The sequence below is a fragment of the Bipolaris maydis genome (assembly GCF_028858645.1).
Source record: "Bipolaris maydis strain C4 unplaced genomic scaffold PSV08scaffold_6, whole genome shotgun sequence".
In the NCBI taxonomy this organism is placed as follows: Eukaryota; Fungi; Ascomycota; class Dothideomycetes; order Pleosporales; family Pleosporaceae; genus Bipolaris; species Bipolaris maydis.
Window position 1 is genome coordinate 570625 of NW_027093862.1, and position 12384 is coordinate 583008.

Genomic DNA, 12384 nt, shown 5'->3' on the forward strand with positions numbered 1-12384 from the left:
TTTATATTCACTGCAAGATACTGTGAGCAACGCAGCTCACGGCGTTCGAGACCCTTGGTTGTACAGGCAGCATCTTCGATCCCGAGCGGGGTAGCGCAATACCGGTGAGTGATGACACAAAGGGCGCCGCTAGCCGCTGGGGTGGCTGGCGTGAGGGGTCGGTCGGCCAACCACATCCGCGTAGTTCCACGTACCACGTCTACCACGGTGCTCTTTCACATTTGTTACTTGTCATTCTTGTTCTTACAAGACATTCCCGCATTTGAAAGAACACCTCTCTTAGTAAGTAGCACTTTTGGTGTCTCCTTATCTATTGCAAGGGCATCTCAAAGTGGCGGTCTGCATCCTTGCATATTGCTTGTTGGGAGAGCATCATGGACCTAGCAACGGAGCTGGGCATAAGCATACGACAACGCAAAGACTAACGATCTTATTTATCCATCTCATAATCTTGCAAGCTGACATCTCCAACAGGCGCCTGGTTTTCGCAGGCCACCATCATCATGACGATCAGAGCCTCCAAGTTTACGCCCAAGGTGCTCCTTGAAGCACCTCGGAGATCTCATGGCTCCCCAAACTCGGATGCATCAAAAATTTTGTATTCTGTATCGGCTTACTCTTTCTCTGAGCATGAAAAGAAATCCGAGATTCGCCTTTTGGATGTTGAAACTCAACAGACTAGCTTGGTGACTGATGACAAGGCTTTCAGCGAGCCTACGTGGCTCGATGATGAAACAATGCTCTTGTTGAAATCAAATGACGATCGCACAACAGAGCTGGTCATCGGGTCACCAGAGAATTTTGAAAAGAGGTATGTATGGCATTCAGATTACTGTTTTGTTGTCATTAAATCGTTGACTTGCTGCTAGCAAATACACAGCTGGTACTTTAGAGGGTCCAGTCAGCGATTCCAAGGTCTACTCACTCGGCAATGGTACATACGCGCTTGCACTTGTCGGTAAGGCAAAGCCAGATGGCACGATTTTCAACCCAGAAAAGGTCGAAAAATCTCATACATCAGGAAAGCTATACAAATCTGGCTTCGTCCGCCATTGGGATCATTATGTGACTGAGAACCGCAACGCAATATGGCTTGGCAAGTTGAGCACGAAGAAATCAGAAAGCTCAACAGTTCTCAAATTGGAGCAACCATTCAAGAACGCACTCAAGGGTACCTCTTTGGAGAGCCCAATTGAGCCATTTGGAGGCAAAGATCATTTTGATATCTCGAAGAATGGTCTTGTTTTCACATCGAAGGACCCTGACTTGAACCCAGCCACCCATACGAAGACCAATATTTATGTTTCCGCAGCCGAGGGATTTTGGGATGACTTGCATTCAAAGGGTATCCCTGAAATCAAAAAGACTTCGATTGACGGATTCGAAGGCGCGAGTACTTCTCCAGTTTGGTCAAACTCTGGCAAGATGATCGCGTTCTTGTCCATGAAGACTGATGGATACGAGTCAGATAAGAACCAAGCATTCATCATTCACGATTACAAAGACCCGTCGCGGGTCACTCTTCTTTACGCTTCTGAGGATGGCAAGGGCAAATGGGACCAAAGTCCGCAATCGATAGCTTGGAGTCCTGATGACTGGCACCTCTACTTCACAGCGGAGTCGCACGGTCGTGGAAATCTGTACAGCGCTGGTCCTCCTAAGCCAGGTAGTGAGAAAGAGCCTCTTCCCTCACTGGTTGTGAAGGGCGGGACTATCGGCGGTGCACATGTCCTCGATAACGGCGATTTATTCATAACCTCTACCAGCCTGACTGAGAACTCTTTATACTCGCTGGTACCTCTGAGTTCTCGTCCTAATAGCGTGGATACATATAATCTGCCTATTGATGACCGGCCATACGACTCGGATCCCGAAAATCTCACTACCAAGTACATTTCATCCAACACACGCTCAGGCTCCATGTTTGGGTTATCGCGCCATCAAATCGACGAGATCCACTGGGACGGCGCGGCGGAGGGTACCAAAGTCCATGCTTGGGTTATGAAGCCCAGTAACTTTTCGTCGAAAGAGAAGTATCCACTGGCATACCTGGTTCATGGTGGACCACAAGGCGCATGGACCGATGGATGGAGCACGCGATGGAACCCGGCTGTATTTGCCGAGCAAGGCTACGTCGTCATCTGCCCAAACCCAACAGGTAGCACGAGCTACGGCCAAGCCTTTACTGATGCCATCCAAGGCCAGTGGGGTGGATTGCCATACCAAGACCTTGAGTTGGGATTCAAATACATCGAGTCCAACGTCAGCTATGTCGACACAGATCGCGCCGTTGCTCTTGGTGCCTCCTACGGCGGTTACATGATGAATTGGATACAAGGTCACGATCTAGGCCGCAAGTTCAAAGCCCTTGTAACTCACGACGGCGTCTTCAGCATGCACGGCCAGATGTCTTCTGAAGAACTTTACTTCCCCTTCCATGATCTCAAAGGCACCCTCTGGGGTAACCATGATGGCTGGGATAAGTGGGATCCAAGCAGGTATTTCTACCCAGATGTATTCAGCTTTAAGCAGATGCTAATTTAATGATGCAGGTTTACAAAGAACTGGTCTACACCACAGCTTGTCATCCACAGTGAGTTGGATTACAGACTGACGATTGGTGAGGGACTGGCGGCATTCAACGTGTTGCAAAGCAAGGGGATCGAGAGCCAATTCTTGACCTTTCCAGACGAGAACCATTGGGTGCTTAACCCGGAGAACAGTCTGATGTGGCATGAGGTTGTACTGGACTGGATCAATGAGCATGTGGGGTTGGAAAAGTACACAGAGAGCGAGAAGGCGAGCAAGAGGGTGTAGGTCGATTGCATGAAAACATCAGATTGAACAGTTCAGGGCGTTCCATAGTTCAGCTATTGAAAATAAACATACACCCTAACTTTTGAACTACGAGCTCAATAAAAGGCTTTGATTGGACCGAGTGTGGGCGCGTTAAAGGGTGCAGTGCTAGCGCGACTTTGTTATCGATAACAATTATTTTCTCGGAACCTTTGAAGCTTCCTCGGCGGCCAGAACTTTTGCTCCCTCGCGCCGTCAATCCCATCACAACACCAGCAGCAGGTGCCATTCCCTTGCCGTTCACCCAATAGCACCTTGCGACTCATTTGCTGCTATATAATTGCCTGCGCCATCCAAATATACTCGATTACGGAAGAGGAGGCGCCGCCGCCTGCGCAGCTCTCAAGATGCCCAAGAAAGCCATCGACTCCCGCATTCCGGCGCTGATTCGAAATGGCGCACAGGAGAAGAAGCGTAGTTTCTTTGTCGTTGTTGGCGACCGCCAAAAGGACGTCATCGTCAACCTCTACCACATTCTGCTCAACGTCGACGTTAAGCTGAACAAGTCGGTGCTATGGGCATATAAGAACAAGCTACTGGGATTTTCCAGTCACCGCAAGAAGCGCGAAAAGAAGATCAAGAACGAGATCAAGCGCGGCATCCGTGATGTCGACACCGAGGATCCGTTCGAACTATTCATCTCGACGCAGAACATTCGATATGTCTACTACAAAGAGACGGAAAAGATTTTGGGTAACACATACGGCATGTGTATCCTGCAGGATTTCGAAGCGCTTACGCCCAACCTCCTTGCGCGGACAATAGAGACAGTCGAAGGTGGAGGACTGGTCATACTCTTGTTGAAGGGCATGAGCAGCTTGAAGCAGCTGTATACAATGTCTATGGATATCCACTCCAGATACCGAACAGAGGCGCATAGCGATGTCGTTGCGCGCTTCAATGAGCGCTTCCTGTTGTCACTTGGAAAGTGTGATAGCTGCCTGGTTGTCGACGATGAACTTAATGTGCTCCCCATTTCCGGTGGAAAGCACGTCAAGCAATTACCGCCACCGGACCCAGAGTTGGAAGGCAAGACACCAAAGGCGAAGGAATTGGCAGAGATAAAAGAGTCCCTAGCGGACTCGCCTCCCACTGGAGATCTGGTCAAGCTCGCAAAGACTGTGGATCAGGCAAAGGCTCTCCTCACATTTGTCGAGGCAATCGTGGAGAAGACCCTGCGAAGTACGGTTACACTAACAGCAGCACGTGGTCGAGGTAAATCAGCAGCTTTGGGTGTGGCTGTAGCAGCAGCAGTTGCGCACGGCTATAGCAACATCTACATCACATCGCCAAGTCCAGAGAACTTGAAGACGCTATTCGAATTCATCCTCAAGGGTTTTGATTCGCTCAACTATGTCGATCACCAGGACTACACCATTATGCAGTCCACCCAACCCGACCAGAACAAGGCGATTGTAAGAATCGAGTTACACCGCCAGCACCGACAAGTGATTCAATATATCAAGCCAGAAGATTCGCATGTTCTGGGTCAAGCGGAGCTGTTGGTCATTGACGAAGCTGCAGCTATTCCTCTGCCATTGGTACGGAAACTCATGGGTCCTTACCTTGTCTTCATGGCCTCGACGATCAACGGTTACGAAGGTACTGGCCGATCACTGTCTCTCAAGCTCATACAGCAACTTCGCGAACAATCACGAGGCAAGGGTACCAACGGCTCGACCCACGTCGTAGATCGCTCAACAGGAAAGGAGACAAAGGATGCTTCAGAGACTACGATGACAGGTCGCTCGCTGCGAGAAATTACGCTCTCAGAGCCCATACGATACGCACCAGGCGACTCCGTCGAGCGCTGGATGAACGACCTCTTGTGTCTCGACGCAACCCTGCCCCGAAAATCAGCCACACAAGGATGCCCTCATCCTGACAAGTGCCAGCTCCTTCACGTAAACCGTGATACACTTTTCTCTTACAATCCGGCTGCAGAAAAGTTCTTGCAGAAGATGATGGCGCTCTATGTTGCCAGTCACTACAAGAACACGCCCAACGACTTACAGCTCATGTCCGATGCGCCTGCGCACCACTTGTTCGTCCTTACCGGACCTGCAGAGGACAACAAGCTTCCTGAGCCTCTTTGTGTCATTCAAGTGGCATTGGAAGGTCAGATCAGCAGGGAAAGTGTGCTGAACAGTTTGAGCAGAGGGCAGCGGGCAGGTGGCGACTTGATCCCATGGATTGTGTCTCAGCAATTCCAGGATGAGAACTTTGCAAGTCTGTCGGGTGCCCGTGTGGTGCGGATAGCAACAAACCCGGAATACGTCAATATGGGATACGGATCAAAGGCCCTGCAACTCCTGGTTGATTTCTACGATGGCAAGCTCGCAAGCTTATCCGAGACGGAGCCTCAAGAGGTGGAGCAGATGCGAAGGGTCACAGAGGAAGACTTGGAAGATGCATCACTTCTTAAGGATAACGTCAAGGTTAGGGAAGCAAGCGAGATGCCGCCGCTGTTTGCTCGGTTACAAGAGTTGAAGTCTCCCAAGCTTGACTACGTTGGTGTATCATACGGCCTCACCTCGCAGTTGCACAAGTTCTGGAAACGCGCATCCTTTGTGCCAGTGTACCTTCGGCAAACACCCAATGATCTGACCGGAGAGCATACATGTATCATGTTACGCTCGCTCGAGACTACCTCATCAGATGGAAGCTGGGTGGCAGCTTTTGCCAAGGACTTCCAGAAGCGATTCCTCTCTCTCCTCTCCTATCAATTCCGCACATTCCCATCCACGACATCCCTCTCGATAGAAGAGTCTGCCTCAGCAGGATCCAAACTCGACGCCGACCTCGCCGCAAAACCCATCAGCAAAGCCGAACTCGACGCCCTCTTCACCCCCTTCGACCTCAAGCGCCTGGAATCCTATGCAAACAATATGCTAGACTACCACGTCATCCTCGACATGCTCCCTTCCATCGCCCACCTCTACTTCACCGGCCGCCTCAAAGACACAGTCAAACTCACCGGCATCCAAAAATCCCTCCTCCTCGCCATCGGCCTCCAGCGCAAAGAATTCTCCGATGTGGAAAAAGAACTCAAAGATGCAAACGCCAGCCAGCTCATGGCCATGTTCGTCAAGATCATCCGCAAAGTCGCCACCGCCTTCCGCAGCATCGTCGAGGGCGCAGTCCAGGAAACTATGCCTGACGTCATGGAAATTGAAGAGAACGCAGGAACGGCAGATGGGGATGCAGGCCGCTTCAAGCCGCTGGAGAAGAACTTGGAAGAGGAGTTGAAAGAGGGTGGAGAGGAGTTTCTTGCCGAGGATAGAGAGAGGCAGAGGAGTATGATTGATGCTTTGCCTTTGCACAAGTAAGTTTTTTTTCTCCTCTTACTCTACCTATTTTTGAACGCTCTGGCTAACTCGTGTTACCTCCAATAGATACGAAATCGGTGCCGGAGCTGCCGATTGGGAAGACGCCGAGCGCGCTATTAGCAATGCGGCGAAGAAGGGCGCTACAGGCAGCATGACGGTGTCTGTCAAGACGGGCGAGAAGAAGAGGAAAGTAGGGGAGGCGGTGGAGGAGGCGTATAAGGAGGCTGAGAAGTTCAAGGAGAGTGCGGGGAAGAAGAGTAAGAAGCATAAGTCTGGGAAGAGGACGTGAGATGAATGCATAGGGTATTAGGTTGGATGGGCGTTTGATATCCCGTTTTTTTTTTTGAAAAAATTTCGAATCTGGATTTTCTACGTACATGTGTTGTTTATATCGAATGTAATAAAAGTACGAAAGAAAAGTGAAATCTCTCTCGTACTTGCACATCTCTTGTCCATTACACAAGTGTAATTTGTCTAGGAAATCAAGACAAACATGAAATATTAAACAATAGCATTAGTAATCGAGTTGATCAAGAAAGAGAAAACAAGGGGAATAAGATGAGATAAGATAAAATAAGTTGACTACATAAAAGGCTACTACATAACACTTGTCGGGTTGTGTGGATGGGGGTGGCAGTTATAAACACAACTGAAGAACCGAAGGAAGAGAAAAACCCTCCAAAAATGCCAGAAAAGGAATACTGCCAAAGAAGGGTTTGTCAAAAAGAGAAGATTGAGGGGGAAATGGGATATCATGCGCTCTTTGAAAAAAAAAACGGACTGAAAACCAAATGCAAAGAAGGGCGTTGATGTGGAGAGAGGGTGGACGGATATGTGCATGTGTGTGTGTGTGCCTTTGGAACAATCTTCTTTCTTTCTACAGGTTCTCTCTGGTCCCAAAACACACGCATTTTAGGTAGGGAGATTGGGGAGAGCGATGTCGTGAGAGCATGCTTTGCCCCTGTTTCTTTCTTTTCTTTTGCTTAGGTCTCGGTGTGATTACACGCCCTGCGTTATGTATAATCTTCAACTGCATTGTTGAATTCTTCATCAAAGGGTGGGGACGTAGATAAGTTTTGGTTGGCATAGTCGGCATGAGTTCAAAGCTTTACTTAGAAAGCATCTTCGTTAGGGCAGGCCGTAACATCGTGACCCTCGCTTTCGCACAGGGCACACCATTTGTCTGGGTCGGCAATGGCGGCGCCCTTAGGGGGAACGAGGTCGGAGTTGGATGCGGTGAGGGAAGGGTTGGGGAGCGGGGCGGTGGGCGCGCTACCGGGGGTCTTGGAAGGGGTGAGGATGGATGGGCGGCGCTCGGAGAGAGAGCGGTCGGAGATGGAGAGACCGCGGAGGCCTTCAATGACGCCGTCTTTGCCGTTGTGGATGCTGTCGTTTGTGCGGGAGTAGGTGGATGCATCACCGCCCATGGCGGAGCAGTTGAGGATGTCATGGCCACCCGTCTCACAGATCTCGCACCAAAGATGGCTGCTGTTGACGGATGAGCGGCCGTCGGACTCGGGCATTATTGCAAGAGCGGGAGGAGTGTTGCGCTGTGACGAGTCCTTCCAGTTCATGATTGTGTCTTTGGAGTCACGATCCGACGGCTTCTTCTGTACAGCTGTGACTTCCGACACGCCATTGCTAATCATGCTGTCACGTTGCTCGGCAAGACCGAGCTGGCTCTTTAACTTTTCAACCTCACGCTCTAGTTCTTCTTCGCGGTAAGCCTTGCGTTCCACAAGACCACGGAGCTCTTCCTTTTCGCGCTCCAGGCGCTGTGCATCTGCCTTTGCTTGTGCAAGCTCTTCAGCGTCCACAGCAGGGCCTTGTGGTGATAGAGGCGAACGTACACGCTCTTCTCCACCGGAACTCAAGGAATGGATAATGGCTTTGAGCCCTCGGATCTCGTCGTCACGTTGCTCTACCTCTCTTTGACTTGGGCTTTGAGGCGTATCGACCATGGCACCCGCACCCTTCAGAGCTGCAGCGGCCTTCTCTCGCTCACGACGAAGCTCTGATCGGCCACGCTCCACTTCACCCCTGAGGAACTCCACTTCCCCTCGAGCTTCTGCCTCGCCTCGACGCGCATCTTCCAGGCCCTCCTCAAGCTCTTGCACGAGCTCCTCGAGTTGCTTTAGCTGCATAGCAACAGTCTCAACGTCTTCGGTACGAGACTGATATTCCCGTAGCTCTTCCGTTAGCTCCTCGACCTTCTTTTCGTATACACGCTCGGTTTCGGTGCTGGCTAGTTCAAGGGTATCAATGGTGCTTCGGAAGTCAGAGCGATGTGCGTCAAACTCGGACGTGAGCATGGCAATCTTATCGTTCTTCTCTCGCAGGAGTGCTCGCAATTGCGCTACGTCAGTGGGTTCGTTGCTACCATGCGCGGACCCCATGTCCATTCCGTCTTCTGGTATCAGGCTCTGGATCTCGGCAAGGCTTGCCTCCATTTCGCTCAGCGATGCAGCCTGCTCTTTCAGTTGCCTCTCTCGTTCATCCAAAAGCGCCTGTAGCCGCTGCACCTCTTCGCTGGGAGAGGAGCCCAGCCGTGAGCCGGGGCGGCGATGTTTGTAACTGGATATGGAATCATTGCTCGTGCGCGCTGCGCCGATGGGTGTCGTTTCAGTGTCTTCTTCAATAATATCTTGCTGGCCAACGCGAGAGCTGCTCCGCGAGTATGATCGCTGGGGGCCGGGTGTTCGCGGCTTCTGCAGAGGAGGAGCCCTGGGGACAGGACTGGCAAAGCGAGGAGGAGCCGGACTTGCAAAGCGCGGAGGTGCGCCGATTGCGCTCTTGGAGAAGCCAGAGGGTGTGCGTGAGCCACTGCGAGCCGGTGAGGCACTCAAGCCTTGCTTCTGACGATAGGGCGATTCAGGACGTGCAAAGGAGCGGCCCAGGCTGGATTTGCCCTGGGGACTGGTTGCGCGAACACCGGGCCCGATGGACTGGGAGAATTGCGACTTTGGGGCATCGTGGCCGAAGTTTGGTTTTTCGGTGGTGGAGAGGCTGAAGTTGGGATACGAAGGTGTGACTGGCTCAGGCGCAAAGTCAGATGAGCCTCCTGAGACCCGCTTTTGGGCGCGATGGACCGGGAGGAAGATGCCGGAGTTGGGGATCGAAGTGTCAAAGTACTGTGTGCTGTGTCGCCATCAGTGGATGTGCCCAGGAGGGTGTTCAGAAGAGCGGTGGGCATGCGTACCCATCGACTGAGCCGTTGTTCTTGCCCCGCGCGGCGTATTCTCTGTTGAGTTCGACGCCGGCGAAGACTCCTTGCTTGCCGCGAATGCTGCCGACAAACTTGACGACACCGACCATGCCACCAGGGACATCGACGGTGTCGCCTACATCAATGTCCTGGCCGTCGGCGCCCATGCGGTGTGCTGGCGAGTTGCCGCCTACGAGTGCTGAGAGGGAGGCTTGTCGGGCCATGTTTTTGCTGGCGGCGTTTAGGTTGGGCGATGAGGCAGTGGGATGTAGCATCGGTCGCGCCCCAAGGCGGCGAGGAGTCTGGGGATAGGCCATGCCAGGGCGTTGTTTGTCGCAGGGTAGACCTGTTCCTTAGTGTAGGGTAGGTTGGACAGACCAAGGACGGTGTTTGTTTTGATAAGAGGGGACTACAGGGGTCTGGACAGCCAAGTCATGGGCGACGGTAGAGCGTGATTATTTAACCGACAGCTGCCCAATGAATTGCGATCATCCCATTTGGGCGACATGGCGCTCCTAATTGTTCTTTATGCGCCCCGTCCCGCGTTCCCCTGGATGAAGACGCCTATAAACTCTGCGGCTTGACGCCTTGGGGAAATGTCGCTGCGATACTTACCACGCTCAACAAGGCCGCATCACGTCACCCAAACCTTGTGTGTGATAGGGCCGCCCGTGACCAGCCGTCGGTCCTTGGTTCCAAAACGGATCCAATAAAGTCTCCAGCACCAGGCTGTGGTTGCTCCTAGCATGGCAGGCAGGTCCTCGCTGATGCATGCTAGCCGGCTCAACACATAGAGAGGGTCGCCAGTTGTCAATTGTGACACCTCAGCGGTTTTGGCAAGACAAGTTGCATTCAACGCTGCCCCCCGTCTCTACAGGGGATGGTGGACGATAGGTCTAAGGATATACGTTTCCATCTGCGTGGACACGCTCAGCACATTGGCCTTGTACAAGGAAATGGAAAACGTCTGATGAACCGTGGACCGTACGTTGAAGTGGGAGCCGTGCCTTTGCCCACAGACCCGCGAGCTGGCCCTTGCGTGCCGAACATGCGCAAACGCGTGGGCACGTGAGGTCATATCGCCCGGACCAGCACTTCCACAAGTTCCCCTGGCGGCCTGCGTGTATGCAGACAATCTCGCAAAAAATACTCCATCGTGCTATTTAGATGGAGATGCCGTATCTGCTGCTTTCACTTATTAGAGTGGGTGCTATTACGAGCATCTGTTTCAGATTAAGCCAAGGAATATGTGTAGAGGCATGACAACCATCAAGAGTAAAAAAAGACTTTTGGAATCAGTGTCGGACATAACGGACCCAAATGTCAAGGAAACACAACTCCTTTTTTATGTTGATCTGTATTGAACAAGTCTTTTTCCAATGCTCATGCTCATCCCGATTCAGCTCGCTGCGGAGATGCAGCCACTCCCGACTCGCCGAGCCTGATTCCCCCATGTCCAACAATTGCCGAGGCTCATGGCTCGGTGATGCTCAACCGCGCCAGCTACATCACTGTGCGCCCGCGCTTGCCATGCGCTCTCTCCAGACGCACCCACCATGGCTGGCAATGTTCGGCAGCCCATTGATGTAGCCTCCTTGGAGCGCTACATCTCCGCTCATGTTCCTGAAATCAAGGTTCCCTTGGATGTGAAGCAGGTGCGTATGTAGTGGAATGGGAATCAAGCTTGGCCCAAGGAACACGATTTGCTGATACAGAAGCTAGTTTGGTTATGGACAATCGAACCCGACATACCAGTTGACGGATAAGACCGGAAAGAAGTATGTCTTGAGGAAGAAGCCTCCGGGTCAGCTCCTGTCAAAGGTACACACACTTCTACACATCACTCCTCTTTCAACCACCGAGAAAAAAGAAAGCTAACCTGCTTGCTTGCTTGCTCGCAGACTGCACACAAAGTCGATCGTGAATACCGCATCATCCATGCACTGGAAAACACCGACGTCCCCGTTCCACGAGCACTATGTCTCTGTCAAGACGAAAAAGTCATTGGCACCGACTTCTACATCATGGAGTTTCTCGACGGCCGTATTTTCGAAGACCCCGTCCTTCCTGATGTAACTCCAGAGGAACGAACAAAAATGTATGTCCTGAACACCAAACACTTTGTTCAACCTCGATACAATTAACTAACCTGCCCTGTCAGGTGGCACTCCGCCATCACAACCCTCGCAAAATTCCACCGCGTATCCCCTTCCTCCGTAAACCTCGCCTCTTACGGCAAATCCTCGGGCTTCTACACCCGCCAAATCGCAACCTTCAACACAATCTCTCAATCCCAAGCTTCCGCCAAAGATAAAGAAACCGGCGAACCCGTCGGTAAGATCCCGCACCAAGACGACATGGTCGCCTTCTTCAGCGATCACCGCACTCAACCAAAGGACCGCGCGACTTTCGTCCACGGCGACTACAAAATCGACAACGTCGTCTTCCACAAGACGGAACCCCGCGTCATCGGCATCCTAGACTGGGAAATGAGTACCATTGGTCACCCGCTTTCCGACTTGAACAACGTCTTGTCCCCGTACATCACGGCGTCTAGCCAAACTGCAATGTCGATTGGGCGTGCGCACCAGGGCTTTCAGTCCGGAGCTACACCCGGGCTACCCACCTGCGAGCAGCTTATCGCGTGGTACTCCGAGGTCGCAGGGTGGGATCCTCGCCCGGATTTCACGTGGGGGAATGCGTTTAGTACGTATAGGCTTGCTATCATCATGCAGGGTATTGCGGCGCGGTATGCGTTGAGGCAGGCGAGTAGTGCGCAGGCGCAGGAGTATGGGCAGATGATGAGGCCGTATGCTGAGATTGCGTGGGAGCTTGTGCAGGAGGTTAAGAGAGAGAATGAGAAGGCTAAGCTGTAGGCGTGACTGTAGCCGCTGTGTTCAGTTGTCAGTAGATCAATATTAAGCGCAATAAAGGAAGTCATGTTTTGGCATCCAATTGAAAAGCTGTTGCTTTACCCGATTCCGGTGTTGGAAA

At 52.0% G+C, this 12384-nt stretch overlaps 3 protein-coding genes across 3 annotated transcripts; 2 read left to right on the plus strand and 1 right to left on the minus strand.

The window, feature by feature from the left end:
* Positions 1–226: 226 nt before the first annotated feature.
* Positions 227–6474, plus strand: PSV08DRAFT_409308 (n-acetyltransferase-like protein; the record flags this gene model as incomplete). The annotated part of the gene is made up of 7 exons (XM_014225821.2): positions 227–282; positions 475–811; positions 870–2498; positions 2553–2780; positions 3173–4521; positions 4561–6181; positions 6252–6474. Exons 2-7 carry the CDS (start codon positions 504–506, stop codon positions 6472–6474), a joined length of 5358 nt encoding a protein of 1785 aa, XP_014081296.2. The 5' UTR covers positions 227–282; positions 475–503.
* A 795-nt stretch (positions 6475–7269) lies between these two features.
* Positions 7270–9707, minus strand: PSV08DRAFT_401343 (uncharacterized protein; the record flags this gene model as incomplete). The annotated part of the gene is made up of 2 exons (XM_014225823.2): positions 7270–9323; positions 9385–9707. 2 exons carry the CDS (start codon positions 9705–9707, stop codon positions 7298–7300), a joined length of 2349 nt encoding a protein of 782 aa, XP_014081298.2. The 3' UTR covers positions 7270–7297.
* Positions 9708–10905: 1198 nt separating this feature from the next.
* PSV08DRAFT_201178 (kinase-like domain-containing protein) lies at positions 10906–12364 on the plus strand. Its single transcript, XM_014225824.1, has 4 exons — positions 10906–11045; positions 11113–11211; positions 11292–11488; positions 11552–12364. The coding sequence occupies exons 1-4, from the start codon at positions 10947–10949 to the stop codon at positions 12264–12266; spliced, it is 1110 nt and encodes a 369-aa protein (XP_014081299.1). The 5' UTR covers positions 10906–10946; the 3' UTR covers positions 12267–12364.
* The last annotated feature ends 20 nt before the right edge of the window (positions 12365–12384 follow it).

Excerpts from the sequence above, each read along its gene's own strand:
- PSV08DRAFT_201178 (XM_014225824.1), top strand. The coding sequence starts at position 10,947 with ATGGCTGGCAATGTTCGGCAGCCCATTGATGTAGCCTCCTTGGAGCGC. Across the intron at positions 11,212-11,291 it reads CGGGTCAGCTCCTGTCAAAG|ACTGCACACAAAGTCGATCG; the intron begins GTACACACACTT and ends GCTTGCTCGCAG. Across the intron at positions 11,489-11,551 it reads CCAGAGGAACGAACAAAAAT|GTGGCACTCCGCCATCACAA; the intron begins GTATGTCCTGAA and ends CTGCCCTGTCAG.